Source organism: Lates calcarifer, linkage group LG18 (assembly GCF_001640805.2).
Source record: "Lates calcarifer isolate ASB-BC8 linkage group LG18, TLL_Latcal_v3, whole genome shotgun sequence".
NCBI lineage: Eukaryota > Metazoa > Chordata > Actinopteri > Centropomidae > Lates > Lates calcarifer.
In genome coordinates this window covers 10,572,047-10,595,390 of record NC_066850.1, presented here as the reverse complement: position 1 = coordinate 10,595,390, position 23,344 = coordinate 10,572,047, and the positions used below count along the sequence as shown (strand labels likewise).

Sequence of the window (23,344 nt, the reverse complement as noted above, 5' to 3'; positions counted from 1 at the left end):
CACTCCTATAATATAAATACCAGCAGTTTATTGTAAAGACAGGCTAACAAATAATCACAAACCTGGAAAAACTTTCTCTCTCTCTTCTGGGTCTTTCAACAACAATTCAACTTGATCCACAAAGTTTGATTCTGGAAACTCGACATCTGCAAAACATGGCTGGAAGAAGGGGAAAAAAAAGCAGTTTTAGAAGAAAGAAAAAAAAATCATTTGAGGTAAAGCATGAGCTTTAAAGCATGCACATCACATTTTAAGAAACTAACCTGTGCTGCCCAAGTGGATATGAGGACCTTGATCCGTTCCAGGTGCATCTCGATGGTTTCGGTGTCTGTAACCTGCTCAGCTTGACACAATTCAAGAACCACCTGCAACAAACGATTTCACCTCAAGGTAAATATAACAGCACCTGGAAATGTTTTTCACTAACAGCACAATCACAGGATTCAGCACTGAAGGTGAGATGAGACATTCAGATGAGACATAGGATGTAGCCTTGCAGGTTACTGTCAGACAGATGACAATTAGGCCTTTTGTTGTTGAGATGCTTTGGATTTTGAGGTGATGTGAGTATGATTATACCCATGACAGAAAGTAAGTTTGTTTTGACAGCTGAACATCTTCAGGGAAGAAACCAAAATGCTGCTATAAAATCATTAAATGTCTTTGCTAAACACTCTTGCACAGTCTTACCCGTGCTCTGAGTCCCAAGAGGAGCTGAGCTTTCTGATCTGGATTCAAAAGTTCAGGAACAATTTCTGTAACAGTGCTGATGAACTCCTCCACCATCCCATAGTCCTGTACGTTCCCCCTCTGCACGACCTGCCACATGGCTGCAGACACCAGGCGCAGTGGAGGTATGAAGAGGCGCAGAGACTGCAGCAGAAGAGGTTGATCTGGAAAATATATATTACTGTTTGAGTCTGAGTCAGAGTAAACTGAATTATGTCCAAGGATTAGGTTGTTGTTTTAGTAGAAATGCTCTTTAACAACAGGAAATGCAGGAATATATTTGTGTAAAAATGCTCAGATTTTGTCATGCATATATATATATATATATATATATATATATATATATATATATATATATATATATATGTATAATCCCCAAATATGGAGATTTTAATGCATTTCAAATTGTAAGACGTCCCCTTCAGTTATACATACAGTGCAGTATATAGTATATAAATAATTATCGGTTTTCCAAGGAAATAACTGGCAGATTAACCGATGGTGAGCCTCAGGCCTTCAGGGTCTCTTCTTGGTCTGGGACTCCAGATACCCTGATAGTGCACCTACCACACTACCACTGCCTCCAAACTGGCCCCCTGTTGCCTTCAGGGACTGGCGACTGTGTCGTAATTATGACCCACCGCACATGAGCACCCCAGCAAAGTGGTAAACATGGCTGGCTGCAAGAGTCGTGACTTTCCATACTATCGAAGTTGTGTGGAAATGGTAAAGGAGATGCACTGTTTTGACATGACAGTACTTTATTTTAAAAAGTGTGTCACTGTATGTCTATTTTAACGCATGTCCGACTTTCAGGCGCTAGTTGTTTTATATTTTTGTTTTTAGCCACTTGCTAGCTGAAGTCCGCGAATGCGGCACCTGTCAGCCGTTACAGTGCTCATTTCCAGCTGCTAACTAACCTTTGTGGACAGTTAACTGCCATTGCCTGTGAAGTTGAGTCATTCCTGTAATGATAAAATATCAGAGTGGACTGCTGTGCTAACTAGCTTAGCGAGCGTTAAGCTCCTTCCCATAACTACCGTACACATCAGCTCTCTGGCGCTGTAACGCAGCACAAAGCCACCGCCATCTCAGAGCGGGGTACGCCATGTTCAAAATCGGGCGCACACAATCCAAAATAAAACCTGATAACTCGTGTTGGGTGATACTTGTCTGAATTCTCATCGGCTTACCGTTTTCGGTGCGACGTGGGCTCTCCATTTTACCTTGGAAAGTATTCAGTTACGGAGGCAAATCAACTAGGGGTTGTTGTGAGTCGATGTCCGCCCGACCCTGCGGTGCAAGTTGGCGGGGAGGAAGGGCGGCTCGATATTCTGTGTTGAGTGCGCAGGCGTAGTCACCAACGTACGTTTCACCGGTTTCATTCGGTAGCCGCGGACTTTCACAGGTTCGTGTCTACTCATACGACCTGCTAATACTTGTCTTCTGGTAATTTTTGTCACGAAAACTACGCTGTGGAGTAATTTCACTAACTTTGCCTACAGAGGAAAGATGTTCTTCTTCTTCGCCTGGGTAATGTCAGGCGTATATGACGTTGTTTGATTTTACTGCCCCCTAGAGGTCATTTGAGGGAATAAGCAAAAACATTTAATGCAAAGACAACAGTCTTCAGTAGCAGATACAGCAAATTATTGTTATTTGATATAAATGTAATAATATAAGAGACTTACATTTTCCAATTGTCTAATCTTTGCCTAATGTTCCAAATGTTTATTCACTGTGGCAAAAACAGTGACTACAGTGGTATAATTATTTCCTCCAGCATCTTTGGTGCAGTGTATTCCTATAGAGACAGGAAAAAAAAGACTCCAGAAATGGAAATACAGCCAAATTCTCCTCCAGACTTTTTATGACCTTGTATTTCTTCATCAGTCTGACTGCAGACAGTACGCTGGCTTTGTGAGGGAGCTGTCATGATTTTTAGTCTCTTGAGTTGCTTGCTTGATGTAAAGGGACTGATAAAACACCCCGGTGCTGGGCTGTAGCCAGAGTTGTCACATTTTAATTCACAGGATACTGCAGTGTCCTGATACAGTACAATACAGTAACTGTACTGACAGTAATACAAGACTAAGAGGCGACAGCCATGCTAGTTGCTCTGTGAGTTTGTAATGCACATTGTAAAGAAACAAAGCATTGATGAGAGTTGAGGTCTTAAGCTTCATTTTAGCCTGTTTAACATTTGCTGATATTATATGTAAAGCATCACAAACTATAACTGAGGCTGACAGGGATGTCATAAACTTTAAAGGAATTGGTGTTGACATGAGATGAAAGGTCATCACTTTAAAGTATTTGTTCTCTGGGGAATATGATCTGTGCCATCTTGTAAAGATTTAATTGTGAGGAGGCTTCATCCTCTGGGCACCATGAATATCTGTATCTGATAGTTGAGATACTTCAGTCTGGACCAACTGACTAAAAACCTGTCAGAAGTCAAGCAAAGGAATGACCTTCATACGGTTTAAACTGTGGTCGTTTATTAGCTGTCCACAAAAGCATGTCATGGAACGACAGAAACTGTAGCACGAGTGTAACATTCCTTTTTGTTGTTATACTCCACCACATCCCTGTTTCTCACACCATGTATAATTTATATTTCATATATATATATATTTTGTACAATATACATGTTCTCATCAAAGGAAAAAAAAAAAAGAGTTGCAAAAGTTCATCCCCCCCGTGGATTTGAAATCTAGTGAACATCCCATGCATGTTTCCACTGCTTCTAGGAGAAATGTTGTTTATTACCAGGAACAGATACGCAGGCAAATAAATGCTCAGACAACTTAAGGGGGAGAGGTCTTGTTAGACAAAGCTGGTGTACAGGAGCACATTCTCAACAACATTAAACAAGAAGAGCCATGCGAACCGACATTTACTCTACGGCTTTGACCCAGTTTCGAATCAAAAGCGCCAGTACAGGGGCAAGCTAAAGTTAGTCTTTTGCTATAATGACATAACATTAAGACTGATAAAAAACAGATATAAGCTAAAAGTCTTTCAGTTTATTCTCATCTTTTAATGTTAAAGCCATAGTCAGCTGCTGCTGGGTCACAATAAGACTTGAACTTAAGCTTACTGTTAAAATACTAATGCTTTTGATTGTGTGAGGCTACAGTAACACTGGCACAAAAAGTGCTTGACATCATTATGAACCTTTTTACCTCTGTGGAGACAAAACGGTTTGCATCTTTAAGTTACATTTCACATCATAATAACAAGTTTCAGTTCTATAACATGGGCATTTGTAATGATTCAATATAAAGCCAAATAAGTTGTGAAAGTGAGTTAACTTAACAGCTTCATTAAAGCTATCAGGGTAAAATCAACAGGCAGTCTATAAGTTAGAAATATTCTTTTAAAATGAGTGAAATACATTTAAAAGAAAATACACCATGGGATGTCACAAAAATATAAACAAAAATAGTATATTCAGGCTTTTTTGTCTATATTATGTCTTTCAATTTACATGTATACTGTAGCTCCATATCCTGTGGCATATTATTCATTGTACTAATCAAAGTAATACAGTCTAATGGAAATATTGCTTAATTTCAAAACTTTAAAGCATCTTTTTATATAATCTTTTTCACTTTTGTAAAACAAAATAGCTGTGGAATGTAAAATAAAATATATAGTGCTATGTATGTAGGTAAGAAAATAAAGTCGTAGGATAATATCTATATTTCCTTTTTCTGTAGCTATTTACAGAACTTAAAACCAACTCGTATATGTCTATGTTTCTCTTATAATGTTTTTTTGGCCCAAAACAAATATGTAAGTAATTTTGAGTGTGCTACAATATTTTAAGTCATAAGATTTGTCTCATATCTGAAGGTACAGTCAGATTAATGTAGGAACAATCACCACAAAGTATGAGGACACTTTAGAGACATTTGCATTGTAAGCTGTTAGAAACAGAGGGAAGCATTTTGTTTTGGTTGGTTGCTGAACTAGAGACATTGCACATTTTGTAAATATCCAACTTTTGTTGCATTGTTACATTCATAAAATATACTGTACGATGTATGAGTTCTTCCTAAATCAATGTGTTACATGTGAGTGAGAGGGGCATGGAGTTTCTTCAAACATTGTTGAACTGCATTAAGATTTCTGCCCTTGTCTAAAGAACAGGGCTGCTTCTCCACGTTGTCTAGTTTAGCACTTGGTCCTTTTAGAACTAGAAGTGTGATCTTAATATACAACAGGAGGGCAGGTGTGGAAAATGCACTCATATGGGACAAAAAGTGGAATTTTTGAATACTCTGAGTTCATTAGACTGCCACGTTTCTGTTATGGACCTTCAAACTGACAAGAAACAACACATCTTTATATTGAGGGCTTTTCCCCAATCTGTATTCCCATATCTGTTTTTTTCTTCAAATGATATCCTCCATGTTATTGAACATAGAAACATGGAACCCTCTTAGTTAATATAACAATCCTATAGGTTTATGTTCCGATGACCAGTTTAATTATTTCAGTTTCATCTCTGAGAATCAGGGTTTGCCTGTCAGCTGACATAAGCCTTGGCTGCTGTTGCCATGGAGAAAAAGCCATTCAGAAGCAGATTCAGAGCTGTGGTGAATTCAGAACTCTTTGTCCTTGTAATTGGGAGCAAAATGTGGCACCATAGTTAAAGAATTCATGTAGATTTGACCCTGAATCCAAATGCAACTTCTTTCAAGCTTCAGATTGTGTTTTCAGTTTTCTCAAAGCTTCCACCCTTTGTTAACTGACACACAACAGAACTTAAAGCTCAGTGATCAGGTGTTTCAATTAACTTAACACTGCAAAGTTGTTTATGTACTCATGCTGCACTCATCCTTTCCATTGATGATTCATCCAGGAGAGTTTCATTCTTTTGATGATGTAAAAGTGCTTCAACTGTTGCCAAGTTTACATCTGGATGTTGCACAAATTTTCAGAAAACTGGCTGGAGAAAATGCTCATTAATACATGTTTCATCTACTACTGCTATGCAGATGTTAGGAGAGTTGGGCACATCAAGATAAACAATTTGTGGTGCTAATTCTTCCAAAAGGATGTGGAAAAAGTGATGGAATGTTTTGTTCTGCTGCCATTTCAGTGGACGTTATTGTCAGATGCTTCATTTAACCTACTTCCATTCTGTTGTCATATTTTGCTTCATTGATTTTTATCAACCAACTTTTCCACCTCAGCTAAGAGTAAAACATTTTTTTGCGATGTTTTGCCTTTTTCCCCCCAAAAGTTCATTCAGGTGGACTATCAGGTAATATAGTCTGCTTTGTGTCTGATGAATTCAACATATTCAGTTCAGTCTAAAACAAAAAGTGACTTCTCGTTAAATCTCGTGATCTACCCTGATAATCTGGAATGTATCAGAAATAGCAAAACAATGTGAGGAAATATCCTTTGATAGGACTTCAGCTGGAACAATCAACACCCTACTCAGCCCTACCACTCTACACAGAAAGCACACCTAAAGCGAAACAGAGGAGTCATACAAACAGATTAAACATGCAACTTTGCATAAACAGAGACATACAGCAGGAACAAACTGTTCAGGGAGCACATTCAATGAGACTGGTCATCAGCCAAGCGAGTGTAGGAGAATACTATACATCAGTTTACAAAAAAAAGAAAAAAAAAAAAAAAAAAAAGAGCGATCAGCACGATGATTTTCAGGATGTATTTACACTTTGCTTTAAATATCTTTAAGAGAAATTCCCTGCCAATCAAAAATCCATCTCCAAATCCTGCTCAGTCTAGTCTGTTTTGCAGTGGATACAAAGTTAATAAGCAGCGTTTTCCCTTACTTCCCCCTTGTTAAAGTGGTCCATGAAGTAAGCTCTGCATAAAAAGCAATATCAGGGCAGCTCAGTTGAGGAGGTGTCATGCAAAAAAAATTAAAAATAAATAAACCCAGACAGTGTTCGTGGAGTTATCACAAGTTAATTTCCCAAGTTGGACATCCATGTTTCAAGCATACGTCAGCATAGATTTCACTGAGTGGGGGCGTCTTTAGTCGAATCAGCGCTGCAGTGTCGGCCACAGTGGAAGTTCCTGTGATCAGTTTGGCCTCTGCACACAGTAGATATAACACAGTGAGACGTATCCAACATAGAGGTGACAGGATGAAATGTAAATAAGTTCAAATAAGTCCACCTAAAAGTCTGTCTGCTGGCATTGCTACTAATCACTTTTATTGGTTGTATAGTAGGATTATATTTATGTTTTGGCATGTGTGAAACTTTATACTGCAATGGCATCCACTTCCATAAAGTGATGTTACTTGTAAACCAAAGTCTCATATCAGAGATGATGAGAAAGCTGCTTTAGTTAAAATTCTACTCTACCTTTTTAAGCATAAAAAGGTGTACAGTATGTATTTCATGCATGAATTCTATATGAAATACAATAGAAAGTTTTATTATCATGGTTAGGTCTAAGTGATACTGCTGGGTCAAGTCAGTTTTTTTAAACAGTTTTTCTTACTGTATGGGATGTGAAGTGATCAGTGGGAGCCATTATGACAACGAGTTCAAACCTCTGACAGGGCAAGAAGGTTTTCTCTCTGATTTTGTCACGTATGCCAACATTAACCCTCAGTTGGCTGCAACAGGCAGAATTAAAGGGAATCCCTGACATAAAAAAGTCCTCTTCAGTGGTGGGGCCAGGACAGGTGGAAGTGTGTGTGGGGGGGCAGGTTGTTATAGCAGGACACTGGATGTTAATAGTGGTGTTACATGGATGCTGTGGCTGGATCGGAAGGCTCCGGAGAGGACGGCGTCACACCACAGAGCCCTTGGAGGTGGAAAGGTGGATGGAGTGAATGCGCGTGGCCAGAGTCTTCTCCAGGTCGAGGAGGATGTCAGAGCAGATGCCGGGGCTGGACACGGGGCTCTCGGCAGGAGGAGGTTCATACAGAAGCTGCTTGAAGCTGTCGAGTTCGATCAGCAGCACCATGTTCTTCAGGAAATAGCCCTCGATGAAAGCCGTAAGCTCTGTGGCACCAAGGAACTAAACAAAATGGTGAGACAAATGGCAAAGAGAGTTATACACTGTTAGTTAAAGCCTCATGTAAAACTTTTGTGTGATTGTAGCAATTTTTACCATATACCATAATACCATAAAGGTTTCCATCTGAGGAAAAATGAGAAAATCCAAACTAAAACTGGTGCAGTGTTGTTCTGCTTTCAGCCCATAGATACTACCACTGGGGGGCGCCCAAGTCAAACATTTTCAAATTCCTAACGCAGTGGCTTTAATGAAAATTAGTTATGCAAATATTGCGTTATGCAACAATCATGACTATTTTCATGCCAAAAAGTCCAGAAATTTGCAATAACTTTCAATGATTCAGAACCATAAAAAAATCTACTGACAATGCAGTAACTCACATTCATACATTATTAGTGTAAATTCACTTCACAGTAGCCACTTTTCTGCTATTTTTCCAGGTCACTTGGGGGCAGCACAAAGCTAGAAAAACACTGACATATTATCAATTCATAAAATTAATATGGCAAACATGTTGACGAACACCACTTCTTGAATGGAGACCCAATATTTACTTTCATTACATAAGGAGAAGTGGTGACAATGAACTGAAGCAATACAGATTAAGGTGAGCAAGACTATTACACAAAAACCAAACAAACTAACTAACAAATAATAGAGACTGAACATAACAGGAGAAAATTGCAGTTCTCTCGTACAACTTCAGTGCTTTTAAAAAAAAAAAGAAAAGACTACCAACAATATTACATCTAATACACACAGTGATTGAAAGAAAAAGGTTTTTTAGGCCAAGGACAGAATCAGGTGCTGCTTTCAGAAAACTGTCCCTGGTCTCCTGGGCAATTTAAAAACCAGTATATTGCACATGAACCAACAGATTTTTTACTGAAAACATCATCATCACCAGCAGTGAGAGTGACCAAAACAATGAGCTGAACGATGTTAGGAAAGGTGAGGGGACCTGCAGAGTTGGGTGATAATTCATATTACGCAGTCATTTAATCCATTGTTACTTTCATCCAGTTTAATAGAATATTTTTATGATTGGTTTTCTTATGTAAAAATCTATGATAGGAACTTTTTGTTACATTTTAGGACTGTTTAGATTGTTATTTTATGACAGCTTGACAGATCATTTAAATATCTGTTCTCTGTCAGTCCATTTCAAGTTCCTAGAGGCGGCCTCTCACCTTGGCGTGTTTGTAGAGGTCCACGCAGGTTTCAGTGGTGATGTTCTTGGAGCAGATGATCTCACAGTGTCTCTGAAGGGCCTCTAGTTGGAAGAATTTGGCTGCAGACAGGAGCTGCAGGGAACAGTACAGCCACACAGAATGAAGCACAGGACTTGGGATTAGAAATGCTAATACTAGCGCTGTCGCTCAGCAAGCTTTGGTTAAGTCTGTCTTACCTCCATAACTTCAGTGTTGCGTATGTGCAAGGACTCAGTGCCTCCACAGTACAGATACTGCATGACCAACTGAAACACAGGACAGAACAGGCTTCAGAAATTCATTATGATTCAGTATGACCAGGCTGTGATTGTTAGTTTCAGTCCTAACTGATTCTGCATATGAAAACAAAACCAAAACATCATGGCAGATTTGAGTTTTGTCTTATCTTCTAGCAAAAACAAAAGATAATACAATAAACTTCTTACGTGGAATATATTGTACTTGACATGGCTGATCTCGATGCAGGTGTTTTCTGCTGCGGGTCGGTTTTGGAGCAGCGACTTGAACCTGGATAAAACAGAAGAAATCATGGGTATTTCACAGCTGTTATTTGTGCTACAATTTAATTTGATTATGTGAAATAAAGAAAGAAAAAATACAAACACATAGTAATAAGGGCAACATTTTTCCTTTACCTGGGTGAAGCTGTAAACAGCAAAACTTTATGTGCATAAAACGGTTTCCCCTCCACCAGGAAAGTAACATCAGACATCTCCTTGTTGTTCAGGAAGTGAGGGTCTGAAAAACAGAAGATGACAATAAGAGCCAGTAAAAACAGCCTAATGATGCATCATTATTCAAGTCTCCTAAAGTACAGATGCAGAGCAGCAAACAGCAGAAGATTACGCTAATGTGCTCATTAATTACTCTGAGCAATTCATCACATGGCTATCAGCGCTGCATTATCAAAATCACACACTTCCCATTTCATAAATATTCTAGAAGGCAGGCAATTTGAATATCTATTAGATATCTGCTCCTTTAAGGTGTTTCTAAAAATGTATCCTGATAAATTAATTATTTTTCATGCATTAATTGTGTCCGCAAACAAATCAACAAACCATTTGTCATTTTGGTCAAATCCTGTTTTAAACAAACACTAGGTGGTGCTGTTGCACAGTTGTTGAATGTTTCACCGCCTCCTCATGCTCTAATTAAAAGAAACATCTAAAGAAACATTTGGAAAAAAAAAGGGAAATGTGGAGAATGTTTGCAACCTTCCTGAGTTCAAAGGAGCTTTGAATACCAGATTAGATGGATAAATCACATCACTTGTGACGTGGACACAAATATCTGCTTGCAAATGATCATAAATGTTCAAAGTCAAATTTGTGTTGTGAGGGTAAAATGTCAAACATGATTATTTTCTAATGCATAGGTTTCGCTGCAGTAGGTTTTACTACTCCATAGTTTGGAGTCACACAGACTCCACTGTTTTATGTATAAAACATATCACGAATAATAGCAAAATCAATTTTTTCACTTTAAATATTTTATTGTTTTCTAAGTGTGACTTCTGACAGACTTTGACAAACAGAATAGTGAAATGACTAGTAAGCATTCTGAGTTAAAGAATAATGTCACAACATTAAAACCACTGACCAGTGAAGTTAATAACACTGATCATCTTATTACAATCAAATGTTCTGTTGAGAAATCCTGGGTCCTGACATTCACCTTTCTTCAAAGATATAGAGCAGATGAAAATCCATGTTTTACAGCTGTGTCTTTGAGTTCCCAAAAAAAAGGTGATGCGTCATTTCTGTAGCAGACACCTGAGAGTCATCAGTTTAAATTAGCTTCATATGCAATTCTCACAAAATGAGGTAAAATCATTAACTATCAAGCTGATAAGACGATGTTAACTGTTTGTCAGCTGTTAAAGAACATAAGATTGGAAATAATGTGCAGATATAGTATAATCCTGGTTAGCAAGTATATGAAAATGACTGAGGTGAGGAGGTTTCTAAAAGCTTCAATAATTACTGGAAAACATTTGCAAGTCTGAAAAGAAAGACCAGAAAGAGTGCCACCTACAGTGACTTCATGAACTGAGAGTAAAAACACGTTTCCTTGTTTTAAGCACAGTTTGATTGACAAGCGACTTCTGACCTCAGCAGAGTTGGAGACAAATCCAAAAACAAGAATCCCCCGGCTTTCTACTTTGACCCCAACCTCGCTGTCACTCCCTCATCACTCAGCTTCATTTAATGCAGAAAGCACATGAAAAAGATGTTGAGGAGCAGCCACTATTTTTAACTTGCTTTCTTACCTAAGCGCGAGGTCTGTTTCTTCTTGATCTCTGTCAGCTTAGGGATGGGGAACGGCCCGTAGCACTGGGTGAAAATAACTGACAGCTGCTGGCTTATCACCTCATTCTGCAAACAGACACCAACACAAGTGAGGAGAGAAACTTTGCACAGATTACAGTTTTGTGGCCTCTGTTTTCCATGAGCTATCCGGGACAAAATTTTATGCAAATATATGATAATATGGTTTGGAGTGCAACTAAATATATGCAAATATGAGTGCTAATGTCACCCTAGCACATGAGCACAGGACAGTTTGTATTCTCAGCAAACCAACCTCACTTTGTCTGATATTACTCTAACAAGCATTTTGTTTACATGCACATGAAAGAAGGCCCGGCTGACCTTGCTGGTTCGGAGGATCTGAAACATCAGCGGCAGGCCGTGCGTGATCAGCTCCTCTGTGTACTCCTCTTCCTGGATGCAGCTGAAGTCTTTGAGCAGGCCCTGGATCAGCGGCCGGCGGTGTTGGATGAAGCAGGTGCGCAGGGATTCGAGCCAGGTGTGGAGCGTCCAGGGAACGCCTGGGAACACCACCACAGGGACAGTAAATACACATTTGCAGGCGGCAGAGGGAGTCTCATGTCTGAGCAGTTTCAAGGGCGAGAGAACCGACCATGTTTCTATCACTTCATGGTGTTAGTGCGAGTTGAAGGGCAATTGCACGGTGAGCTTTTGATTAGTGGAAAGTCGGAGGCTCCGGTGGGAATACAAAGGCAGTACTTGAATATAATTAAAGGATGTCCTGTTAAAAAATGACGGTGATGTTGAGCAACAATATGATGAGCACTGAATGATGTGTGCATGAAATAAACATAAATCATGACATGACAGTGGGGGCTCTACACTGCTGAAATTATTAGTTGATTAACTGGGTGGAAAATTCATCGATCCATCACTGAAGTCATTTATCAACAAAACATTTACTTCCTTGAGCCTCTCAAACTTGAGGATTTGCTGCTCTCTCATGTTTTATATCATCATAAATTTGTTATCTTGCTGTTTCAGACTGTTGGTTGGACAAAAAAAGCAAATTAAAGATGTCACCTTGGGCTCTGAGACATTTTGACGAGCATTTTTCACTATTTTCTGACATTTTAAAATTCAATAGTTGAGATTGACAGTGTGATTCTTGACCTTGGAAACAGTAGTCGACAAAACAGTCTCACCACAGCAAAGTAACTGTTCTGGAGCTTTAGGTTGTATCGTACACATGTTCCTCTAGTGACGATGTTATGTCCAAAGGCAAAAAAGTGCATATCAGCACTTCTAAAGGTTGCCATCTTGTTGCTTTTACACTTTGTTTTTTGTACTAGTCAAACAAACAAATGTGTTTATTAAATTGATACTAGTAGATGGATTTTGGCCTTGTTCATACTTGGCCCTTAAATGCATCTTGGATTGTTTGATCACACTCGGATAGCTCTAAGTACCGGTGGGAATGCAGACAGATTGAGATCCAATTATTTGGGCCACATACGGGCCCCTTCTTTTAGCAGTGTGTACGAGAATGTGTCCTGGGACCCACTAAAGGGCCGCTTATTCCACTGATGTCAGCCACAGTCAGATTTGTCCATTGACTGCCAGGTATTGATTTTCTATTTTGTTTTTACTCTTTCAAATGGGTAAAATCTTATCTTATTGTAGAGCTCTGCTCAATGCTTTGATTCACTTAGCTCCTACTTGCCCTACTCTCTCTCTTTCACAAAGACACTGAAAACTGACCCGTCTGTCATATTCAGACTGGCAAAAAAATAACTACACATTTGGAAATTATGTGTTTACTTGTATATAAAGCAGGTAAATGAGATCTCATAACAAGTGGTGTGAAGTGACATACTTTGAGCTGTTCACTTGTGCTTCCATCACCCGAGACATGTTAATGCCAGGTATAAACAGGGCCTTTGTTACCTTTTGACAGCTTGCTGTTTCACTCTGTCTCCAGCCTTTGTGCTGAGCTAAGCTTACTGGCTACTGAATAGCTTCATATCTATCATACAGACACGTGAGTGGTAGTAATTCTCTCATCTTACTCTTGGCAACGGGTGTATGGAATGTCCTAAAATGTCAAACTATTCCTTTAAAATGCTAAGAAAAGCAGAAAAATGAACATCTACAGTTCCAAGACTAGTGGACAACTCCACCTGCTGAAGAACATTGTGTGATAAGACCAACAGCTCCAGAACAACTACTAGTTTGACCTTGTGGTGAGATTGTTTTGTCAACTAAAATCAATTAACTCTAATCAACAGCCACATAAGGTCTTATGCCCAGCAAACTGGACGATGTCAGGGTGACAGCTGATCAGTGCCGCATCTACAAGATGGGCACTTCTTGAGGTCACTTTTTCATCATCATGTTCGCACCTTTGGCCGAAGCTATTATCACCTTGGATATAAAAAGTCCTGCTTCTGAGACTGTTTCATGGTTGGATGAGTAGGGGTGATTGCTGAGGGTGTGTACAGGACAACACAGGACTGGACAGGACGGGACAGGACAGGCACAGCATGAGCACATCTCCAGGACAGCTGGAGGCACCAGAGAGCGAGGCATGTGTGCCAGTGAAGCATGTATTAGTAAATCTGACCTAAGCTGCGGATGTCTATGGTGATGTCCACATGGCCGTGCTCTGCGCTATGGTACATGGCCTCTCTCAGGGCTCTCAGTTTGGCCTTTCCTGTTCGCAGGGTCCCGCCACCGTTGGCCTGCGGAGCCAACCTCTTCTCTCCAGGTTCCGAACCCTCGGCCAGGATCTCCTCCAGGGACAGCACGTCCCCCTTTTCCTTCTCCGACTGGGACAGGAGCTTCCGAAAGACATTCCTGGAGGGGAAGAGGGAGAGGATAAAGACACAGGCAGATATTAAAAGAAAGCAGAGCGATAAGATAGAATGACAGATTGTTTTAAGGTCAAGGCAAGACACAAAAATGGAAGAAAGCTGTGGGGAGAAACTCCAAAACACACAAAATGACCTGGGGTCAGAAAGAAGAAAAGCTGTGAAATGGATGATCACAGACCGGAAAATTATTCTAAATTAAACCTGCACATACTGTGTTAGCCCCACATTAATCCCATTCAGTTCTCAAGCTCTGATGACACTCATGTACTTAATGAAGCACAATTATGCACTCTGACCCTGTGTCGCTCATCTGTAGAGTCGTAATATAGAAACTGAAACTGATTGTCTCCTCAAAATGTTATGCTTTAGTTAAAAAAAAAAAAAAAAATTGTAGAATAACATTTGTTTTAGTTAGCGAATTCATTAGTGCTGAACGCCACATCACAACATCTCACTGTTTCTGCAACAGCATGATGCAGCAGTAACAGATGCCCTGGATTTGAGAAGAATGGACTTCAACATGTAACGTACACAGTGTGATCACAACCTGAGGATGCATCACTGCACCATCTGTTTTAGTGAGGAGGTGCTCACTCAGGGCCTAGCATTTCAGATGTCCTGTCCTCACTGTGAAGCTTCTGTCTTTGCACATTTTTCTACCCCTGAACATTACCAACATTATTCTGGGATGCCTTGATGACTAGCTTACAAACTAAGAAAATACAACATCTAGGAAAAACAGGTTGTGATCGAGGTGTGTATTTTCTTTTGGTTGAGGCTAGCTATTTTTTCCAGGCTTTGTCCTAACCTGCACAGGGCAAACAGATATCAATCTTCTTGTATAACTCTGGGAACGACGACCTAAAAAACTTGTGTCTACTGAGCTGAGTTTTTAAAGGTGCTATATGTAGGTTTTTGCTATCACTACATAGCCAACATTAACATTAACAGCGGTTTACTTACCAGTTTAGAAGAAAAGTTGTGAGTTCAGCATCAAACTTCATTGATTTACGAGACAAAAGTTTAGAATACATTAATAATATATCAATACTGAGCTGTTAATGCTAACATTGGCTATGTAGCGATAGCAAAAACATCAAATAAAAAGTTACAACTTAATACTGACTACAAAACAAAAAACAAAAACCACAACTGTCTTGGTTCCAAGACTTTTTTAAAATTCTACACAAACATGTTTCAAAACTTGTAAAAGAGAAAGCAGCGTGTAAGTATTTTTCTTTCCTTTGCATCCTCTTAAAATTGTGCCTCCCTATGACTGTTTTCTTTAAAAACTTTATGCCATGTTATGCAAGAACCTCTTCCCCCTAACCATCTCACAACCAATCGTATACAGTTTGAACCCTGTCACAACACTCTGCAGCATGATCATCACACTATAATTGATTGTCTTAATAATGCTGCATTGTGTTGTTGGCTTGCGCCTGCATTCCACTTCCTAGCAGCTCTCAACTGCCCTGAATGTTAATGGGCTTTATCTCACTCAGCTGCAGGGAAATGATGTCAAACTGAAGCCATAAGTACCACTGAATAGACTGCAGTGCTTATCGTCGCCTGCTGTCCAACACGGATACCGAGATATCTGCCTCTCATACACTGCAGGGTTTTGTGAGAGGCAGATGGACCAAGGCAGAGTGTGTAAATGGATCAATACTGTGGTAATGGATATATCTCAGGTGGCTGGCACATGTGTATGTGTCCCTCTGTGTTTGTGTGTGTATTACCTGTGGCCATGTGCTGCTGCCAGGCTGTATGAGTTCATGTCTCCCAGTGGGGCAGAGGAGATGCCGTTTCTACACATGGTCCCGATCATGGGGTCTGCCCCTCTTTCCAGGAGCAAACTCACCAACTCAAAGTTACCTAAAGATCAAAACATATGATTAAAGGGTGAATACACTCAAATAAAGCTGTGTTATAAAGTGACATAAGTATATTTATTCAAGTTTTTACTTTACTACATTTGCATTTGACTGGTTACTTTGTAGGGATGGGATTTCACATACAAAACATAGCATCAACAAATTCAAATATGACCCCAAAGGATAACAAGTAGCTAAAATTATTAAATTATTGATTATTACAGGAGGAAAATACTGCTTAAATAATGGCTTTGTGTAACTAGAATTTCACTTTTTTCCATAAAATTTAAGAATTTGATTCAATTTAGCAGAGTTTATATTTGTCTTTCTTATCTAAGTTTCCTTTGATTTGATATAAAGAGGGAAGAGAATATGAGATGAAGGGAATCTACTAATCTACTAAGTAAGTGAATACAGGTAATAAAGAGTTACCAAACCTTGTTAAAGTTTCAAGTTTGTTCTGTAATAAACTGAAACATTTGCAACACCAATGCATCAGTAATAATATTCCACCAAGAAAATAATACTCACATGTTTTTTTTTCTGCAATTTCAGATAATACTTCTGTGCATTTACTTAGACCTTCACTTGTAATGGAGTATTTCTACAGTTTGGTATTAATACTTTTACTCATGTAAAGGATCTGAATACTTCTTCCACCTCTGATGTTTGTGCTGAAAACACCTCATTCCTGAGGAGAAGGGAGGTTTTTTACATGGCTGTTCAAGAGCGCAACAACAAAATATAAATCATCAAATTACCCTTTTCACATTCACTGAATTCCACATAGTAGCCTTAAATCAAATAGAGTGACTGCAGTGGTGAGATCAGCTCTGCTGAGAACAAAACAAGTTGTAGTTGCCAGTAAAAGTGCTTTCAAATACTATACTGGGAGTTTGGTAAACACAAATAAGACTTCTGATCTGATGCAACTGAGACACTGTTCTATGCACTTATTTGAGCTTTTATATCCCAGTAAAAGTTAATGTGACAGAGAAGCAAAAACACAGGCAGGAGTCAGAAAATGAGCCTGAACCTGCATAACATCATTCCTGTGCTTGGAAAGTTTCTCGCTCATTGCTATTCATGAACAAAGTTAGCTCTGGGATTGTGGTCTTTATCTCATCTACATCATCTACATTATTTATTATTTAAATGAGTAGGAATAAATAATAGTGTTCATTATCCCCGTCTGTGTGTTTAAATCTCGTTACCGTGGCAACGTGGCTGCCCACAACTTCCTAAAGTTGCTCACTGTAACATAAAGAGACACTATGTCACCTGTTGCATTTAAACTTTGTTTATATTCATATTCAATATATTCAATATATATGATTGATTTTTGACTAAATAAGCCTTCCAAAATGTCAAACTATTCCTTTAATTTTTGCTGTAGGTTCTTTCATATACATGGCTGCACAGCTATACAGCAGAACAATCATGGGAAGCAGCGTTTAAAATTCACTGCAGTCCTGAACCCCAGATAGTAATTGAAAGTGATAAATTAATTAGATGATTAAAGCAGAGTGGGAATGCCTTCTGGTGAGCTTAGAATCAAACATGTCATGACTAATCCCTTATACGCTGCATCAAGAATAAGAATACTTGGGTCAAATGTGCACATCAGGAATTTGAAAGTGAAGATGAATCCACGTCGTTGCTGCTGGTAAGTGATTACCTGCAGCGGCGGCCAGCTGAAGCGGGGTCTCTGTGTAGTTCTCCGCCCCATCCTGCAGGGCGCCCTCCACATTCGCTCTATTATCCAGCAACAACTGTGGTGGGGATGGGAAGATGGGAAGAGGGGAAGAGAGGAAGAGAGGAAGAGAGGGAGGGAGATCAGGAGGGAGAGGGGGGAGATGGTGTGTTACAGTCAGGCTTGACAAGAGGAAAAGCCTCAACTCCTGGAAACCTAAACCAGCTCATCTAGAAATTGTCCGAGCTCTGGACACTAAACACACTCCTAGCTACACTTCCTCATTAGGTTCTGTCTGTAAGGGGAGGGAGGGGTGTTATTGTCGGTGTTGAGCTGAGAAAGTAAGAATCAAAATGGTTTCTTTTTCTATCTCCCAAAAAATTGTGATTGCGGTGGTGGAGATTAATAATTGAAATAATTCTGAAGGCGACGGTGTTCATCAGGCTCTCAGCCAGTGTCAGCTCATACATAACTACTGCAACAAAACATATTATATATTAAAACTGAACAAAGCTGAACAAAACACTGCAATTTGGCATCCCCGAGGCTGCGTATAAGGCTGGCTGAGGTCTGTTCTGATTTAGTTTGCCTCTGGAAACGTCTCTCTGCTCCAGTCATGGTGACTCATCTACACATCTTAAGAGCATACATTATTAAAAACAAACTTAACCTGGAGAGTTTGTCTTGACCAAATACTCTCCACAAAGAAACAATTACTGTACAAATAGGATCAAGAGGGAGAAATAAAAAGGACACATGGCATCGTTATTATTATGAGGCACCATAATAATAATCATCATCATCATTATCATCCTCATTTTGGTGCAAAGGTCAGGGCAAGGGCCACAGGTTAATGGTTACAGGTTCATAAACGTCACTACCTGCACGACAGGGACGTGTCCGTGTAACACGGCGAAAGTGAGTGGCGTCCCCTGGCGCGTTTCAGGATAAACTGAGGGGTGCTTGTTTACTGTGCTTGGCACCTGGGAAGTCATAGGTGAAGTTCAGGGAGAGAGATATACAGCCATTAACATTCACAGCTCAGGGCGGGAGATGGTGGGAGGGGAGGGGAGGAGGAGCGAGAAGCGGTATGCAGGAAGAGAAGTGTAAGCAAAGGAGGGGCGGAATGGTAGAGGGAGATTTTCCTCTTGAGTTTCTCAGAAAATCTTCTCATTTCAAGCCTCACTCTAAACGTGAGACAGCTCCTGCGTATTTGCCTGGGCATGGCTCTCTGACCACACTTTGTACTATCTCGTCTAGCTCCATCTTTAAATAGTGTTTCATTTCAAAGGGGAATGAAACCGGAGAGAAAACACAACGTTGGCAGAGACTACAAACACTGTCAAGACGGGTGGTGCTGACTCATGAACAAAGCTGAGGCAGAGTAAAATTAAACAGCCATACAGCCTGATGCCGTTCTGTGATTTCTCTAAAGTGGCTTTATCGCAGAGTAAATTATAGAAATGATTTCTAAATGTCGCCTGGAGGAGGACTCTTTCAAACACATGTTTAATATAATGTCACATTTCATTTGAGCTCTGATGCTAAACAACAGTGGGACTGTTAGTGTTCAGTGTTCACTGATGAATTATTAATTACTTTATAATATCAGGCAGTTTGAGCACAAACAAACGACTGCACTGACTGCAATAGCTTAAAATAAAAAGGCTCTAGAGCAGCATTTAGACAAAATGTTTTAAATAGGAATAGTGCAACATCATCTGCTTTTACTGTACTTAAATGGGCTATCTGTAAGTGTTCTCTGCAACTGAATGTGCTCACCAAGAGCTTCAGCTGCATGTACAATACAGGAGGTTAGAATACGCTCTCTGAGCAGCACTACTTCTTCAAGACACTACAGTGTAGTGACTATGGGAAAGTGAGGGGATAGCTGATTTGCATGCTAACAGAAGAAAATAAGTGATAGAAATAGAAGAAAAACAAGTAACACTGGTGTTGCTTTCCACTGCTGGAGACAGCTCTTGGTAATTAAAGCAATGAAGTCTGATGCTGAATTTGCAACATTTCTTCCAGACTGATAAGTAGACAGCTGTTATAATGCTAATGTTGGCTATGTAGCGATAGGAAACCTTACAAATAGCTAAAGGCGTAAAGGCTCAGCTCAGCAGACATGAGTTTTGAGGAGTTTTACCAAAACAGACTTTTTGCTTTTCAAGTTGTTTATTCTGAAGGATCTCTGGAGGCTGGAGGAGATAAAAGTATTTCACAAGAAAAGCTAAAAGAAAATCTGTAAAAAAATAAACATATTTTGGCAGACATACTTTGTTCTTTCTTATCCCTCTAATCATCTTGTGACTAAACACTAGGACATTGTTTAAGAATGATTTACTTTCATTGCATTGATGTGATAGCAGATGAACTATGTCAGGACAAAGAGACATAAAATCAAATCTATCTCTATGGCCAGACTCCATTAAAAATACTTTTTTTTTTTCAATTTGGATGAACTGTCACTTTAGCAATTTATCAATAGACAAACTGTGTGTGATTTGTACAGGTAACACTTTGTTTTTGAGTCAACACACCTGCACTAAATACAAGCACTAAACCAATGGAGCAACCACAAGAGTCGACAATGAGGTCACTGTGGGGGAGGAGAGTCCATGCAGCATTTCTATTCTTGCATATTTTTATTGCCAACTAAGACTGAAGCAGCTACACACACAGGACACACTGCAGACAAAAGCATGTTTATAAAAACAGTCGCTTTAGTGTGCCTCACTTCAACACACAATAAATAAATGCAATGAAGTTCATGCTTTGCGTACAGTCTGTGGTAGCAAGTTACACTAAGTGCACACAGTTGTACAACAGTAATGCATTATTGATGTGGTATAAAGCAAACTGCTGCTGGATGTCTAGAGTGTAAAATGTAATGAAGTAACTGCCTGCACTGAGGGGACTATCAGTGGATTATTATTCTGTATCAGTGTAGAGACAAACTATCATTGTTACTGTGCGAATGATCCTCGTTTATTGCTTATCAGTGCACTTCATGTAATGAGCTGCCAGGAGAACAGAGAGCATGCCGAGAGCAGGTGAGACAATGAAGACAGAGAAGAGGGAGGGCAGAGCAACACAAAGCTGGTTTATCGTTTTCACTGGTACACAGAAACAAATGTAAATGAAACATATTGGACAAATACAAAAAATGTGAATGTGACTCTGCTGCGGTTTGACAGACTTGACAGTCAACACTGACCTCGCTGTTGATGTCAGCTCCGGCGTCAAGCAGCATCTGGACCATGGCCTCGTCGCCGCGGACGCAGGCGTACATGAGAGGGGTCATTCCCTGCAGGAGGGAGGAAGGAGGGGGTGTTACATGGTTTGGACTGAATGAATCATGTCGATATAGTACTTGAATGAGAACAGTAAGGAAGATTGAGTCAAGAGTTAGAACCACTTTTAGATCAATCCCAAACTTAATTCCTATTTGAGAGAGGAAAACATGTTTTTAGCTGCTGTTGACAATATTTTCTATTGCTGTCCCTAAAGTGTGGAATACTTTCTAAAAGTCATGACTTCTGGTCACTGGCCTCAGTTCTGGATTCATCTCATTATACCCTAACATATGGCTCCAGCATCTAATCAGCCTAATGAGTGAGATGTTATCATACTTAAAAAGCAGCAATGTCAGATCTCTAACCCCTAAAACTTTGAACACATACTAACATTTGGGACCAGTGTCTAGTTTTGTAGCCTAAGAGCAAGAGGGTTTGAATCCGATGACTGCAGCTTTTCCGTGTCGAGTTTGCATCCATAGTCCAAACACATTCAGGATTTGTTGGATTGGAGACTCTAAATTTCCCCCACCATTTAATTGGTGTGAATATGAGGGCATGTGTGGTAACTCTGTGATAGACTGGGGGGCCCTGAATCCTGCCAAATGGATTCCGGGATTTGGCGCCAGCTCCTGTGACCTTGCATCAAATGTACTGAAAACCAAATAATCATATAAAGACTCCAGAACTGCACATCCCTGAGTTCACAAAGTTGCATGCAATCCAGCTGTTCTTGTAGGCAACAGGACAAGCTAGTGTGAAAGTGATCTGGTTACAGGCTTTGCATTTTTTATACCATTAACTAAACACAACTTGAGGATAACCACACCAAATGAAACACTCCTCTATTCAAGTCTGTCTTCAAACAACACACATGTCTTAACAGCGAGTACAATCATTCCTCCTGTCCACACTGGCCATTAACTCCCCTCCTAACATGTTTCCAATAGAAGAGATCAGGGCCAAAATCCAGACTCTTTGTTGTGTGCAAAAATATAAAGTTTATCTAAAGGTGGGAATCTTCCAAATTTATTGGGTACAGATTCCCTCTCTGTGTCTCTCTAGAAAGTGTTTACTTGCTGAGCTGTGGTGGAGTGAGCGTAGCACACTGTAACTCTGGAAGATATCCACTTGATTTGATTAATTTGGACTGCTGAAGTCTCATGCTGGCTTCAGATACATTAGCTTTTGCACAGAACTGTGGATTTTGGCCTCCCATCACTTATGATGGAAGTGCATTGGGAATGGATCTTTTAATGGCCACGAGTAAAGAGTGAGAATGACTTCTGAAACCTGGACACCTGACTAGTGTTGTAAGACTGACTTGAACTAAACAGAAGCTGTGAAACTCAATTGGCACCAGTGGCTGTTGCATCAGATGTGATGAATAATAATATAATAATAATAATGATATAATATAATAATATAACATAATTACTGTACACCTAGTTAAACTGGCAGATATACTATGTTCAAATGATTGGACCAAAAAACTGTCGAGACATAAACAAAATGTTCAATATCTGTTTTGTTGTCATTTTGGAGAATTCTCTTAACCATACCATAAAAAATGTGAATGTGGATTTCAGTGCTATCTGTGAAGCCTTAAGGGACTATTAACAGTTCTATAAGGAGCTCATCAACAGCTGTGCTCATTACTTCTACAGGAAACCAGCGCAAATCCATTTAGTCTCCAAGTCTCTCTTTACATAATGTTCTTTAAATTACCATTTTGTCAAGGAAACTTTAAGTACCATCTGTGCATGCTCTAAGTTCACTGCTGGTTACTAATCAGCTCCTATAGAGTGCACTAAAACATACTCAGTATTCATGTGTAGCATGCAACTCAGACCCTATTTCATCCTCATCATTTAGAGACATTTCCAGCAGTTGCTTGCAGGATCTAATTTTCCAGACATAATCATAACTGCCTCAAAAATAACCCTGTCTCTCCAACAAGATCGACAGCATAGGTGGGCTGTGAAACTCCTAACATAACATCTTATATCTCTGCATGCCACCATATGCACAGAGCATTCTCTTGAGCCTGACATGCCCACACACATTATGCTCCGAGCTGCACGGCGAAGCTTCGCTCAAGTGTTATTGCAAAGCGAAAAATAACAAAAGAACTTCACTGTAAACCAGGCGGTGAGTTCTCTCCATTTATCAAACTATCTAGACTAAAGCACAGCACATTTTAAAGTGTTTTGGACGAGCTTCCATAAAACAGACTTCAATCATATGTCTGATCTGGGTCATTATGCTCAACAAAAGGCCTTTTTACAACTGGCTCATAACACACCGCAGCACTTTATGTCAAAGACTGATATCCC

At 39.7% G+C, this 23,344-nt stretch overlaps 2 protein-coding genes across 4 annotated transcripts in view; both read right to left on the bottom strand.

Annotated features, from left to right (window-relative positions):
• Positions 1 to 22: 22 nt before the first annotated feature.
• On the bottom strand, positions 23 to 2,265 carry LOC108897557 (uncharacterized). Its single transcript, XM_018697252.2, has 4 exons — positions 1,923 to 2,265; positions 691 to 893; positions 264 to 365; positions 23 to 159 (listed from the first exon to the last, which is right to left on the bottom strand). The coding sequence occupies exons 1-4, from the start codon at positions 1,948 to 1,950 to the stop codon at positions 55 to 57; spliced, it is 438 nt and encodes a 145-aa protein (XP_018552768.2). The 5' UTR covers positions 1,951 to 2,265; the 3' UTR covers positions 23 to 54.
• A 943-nt stretch (positions 2,266 to 3,208) lies between these two features.
• The window catches only part of btbd11a (BTB (POZ) domain containing 11a), a 156,374-nt gene continuing 136,238 nt past the window's right edge, over positions 3,209 to 23,344 (bottom strand). For 2 of the 3 annotated variants that reach the window (XM_018697277.2, XM_051077580.1), the window contains exons 6-17: positions 20,930 to 21,019; positions 18,588 to 18,689; positions 17,692 to 17,785; positions 15,879 to 16,014; positions 13,887 to 14,119; positions 11,645 to 11,823; positions 11,263 to 11,368; positions 9,626 to 9,728; positions 9,416 to 9,497; positions 9,167 to 9,235; positions 8,949 to 9,062; positions 3,209 to 7,758 (exon numbers count right to left, since the gene is read on the bottom strand). In XM_018697277.2, coding sequence (XP_018552793.1) covers positions 7,528 to 7,758; positions 8,949 to 9,062; positions 9,167 to 9,235; positions 9,416 to 9,497; positions 9,626 to 9,728; positions 11,263 to 11,368; positions 11,645 to 11,823; positions 13,887 to 14,119; positions 15,879 to 16,014; positions 17,692 to 17,785; positions 18,588 to 18,689; positions 20,930 to 21,019 — 1,539 coding nt within the window. In that variant the 3' untranslated portion in view covers positions 3,209 to 7,527. The remainder of the gene's footprint in view (positions 7,759 to 8,948; positions 9,063 to 9,166; positions 9,236 to 9,415; positions 9,498 to 9,625; positions 9,729 to 11,262; positions 11,369 to 11,644; positions 11,824 to 13,886; positions 14,120 to 15,878; positions 16,015 to 17,691; positions 17,786 to 18,587; positions 18,690 to 20,929; positions 21,020 to 23,344) is intronic. The other variant, XM_018697278.2, reaches the window with a different exon arrangement.

What these genes read in the sequence shown, in the direction of transcription:
- LOC108897557 (XM_018697252.2), bottom strand. Translation starts at nt 1,950, where the DNA reads ATGGAGAGCCCACGTCGCACCGAAAACG. An exon ending in CCCACGTCGCACCGAAAACG is followed by an intron (nt 894 to 1,922) that starts GTAAGCCGATGA and finishes TATATTTTCCAG; the next exon opens with ATCAACCTCTTCTGCTGCAG. An exon ending in TATCCACTTGGGCAGCACAG is followed by an intron (nt 160 to 263) that starts GTTAGTTTCTTA and finishes CCCTTCTTCCAG; the next exon opens with CCATGTTTTGCAGATGTCGA.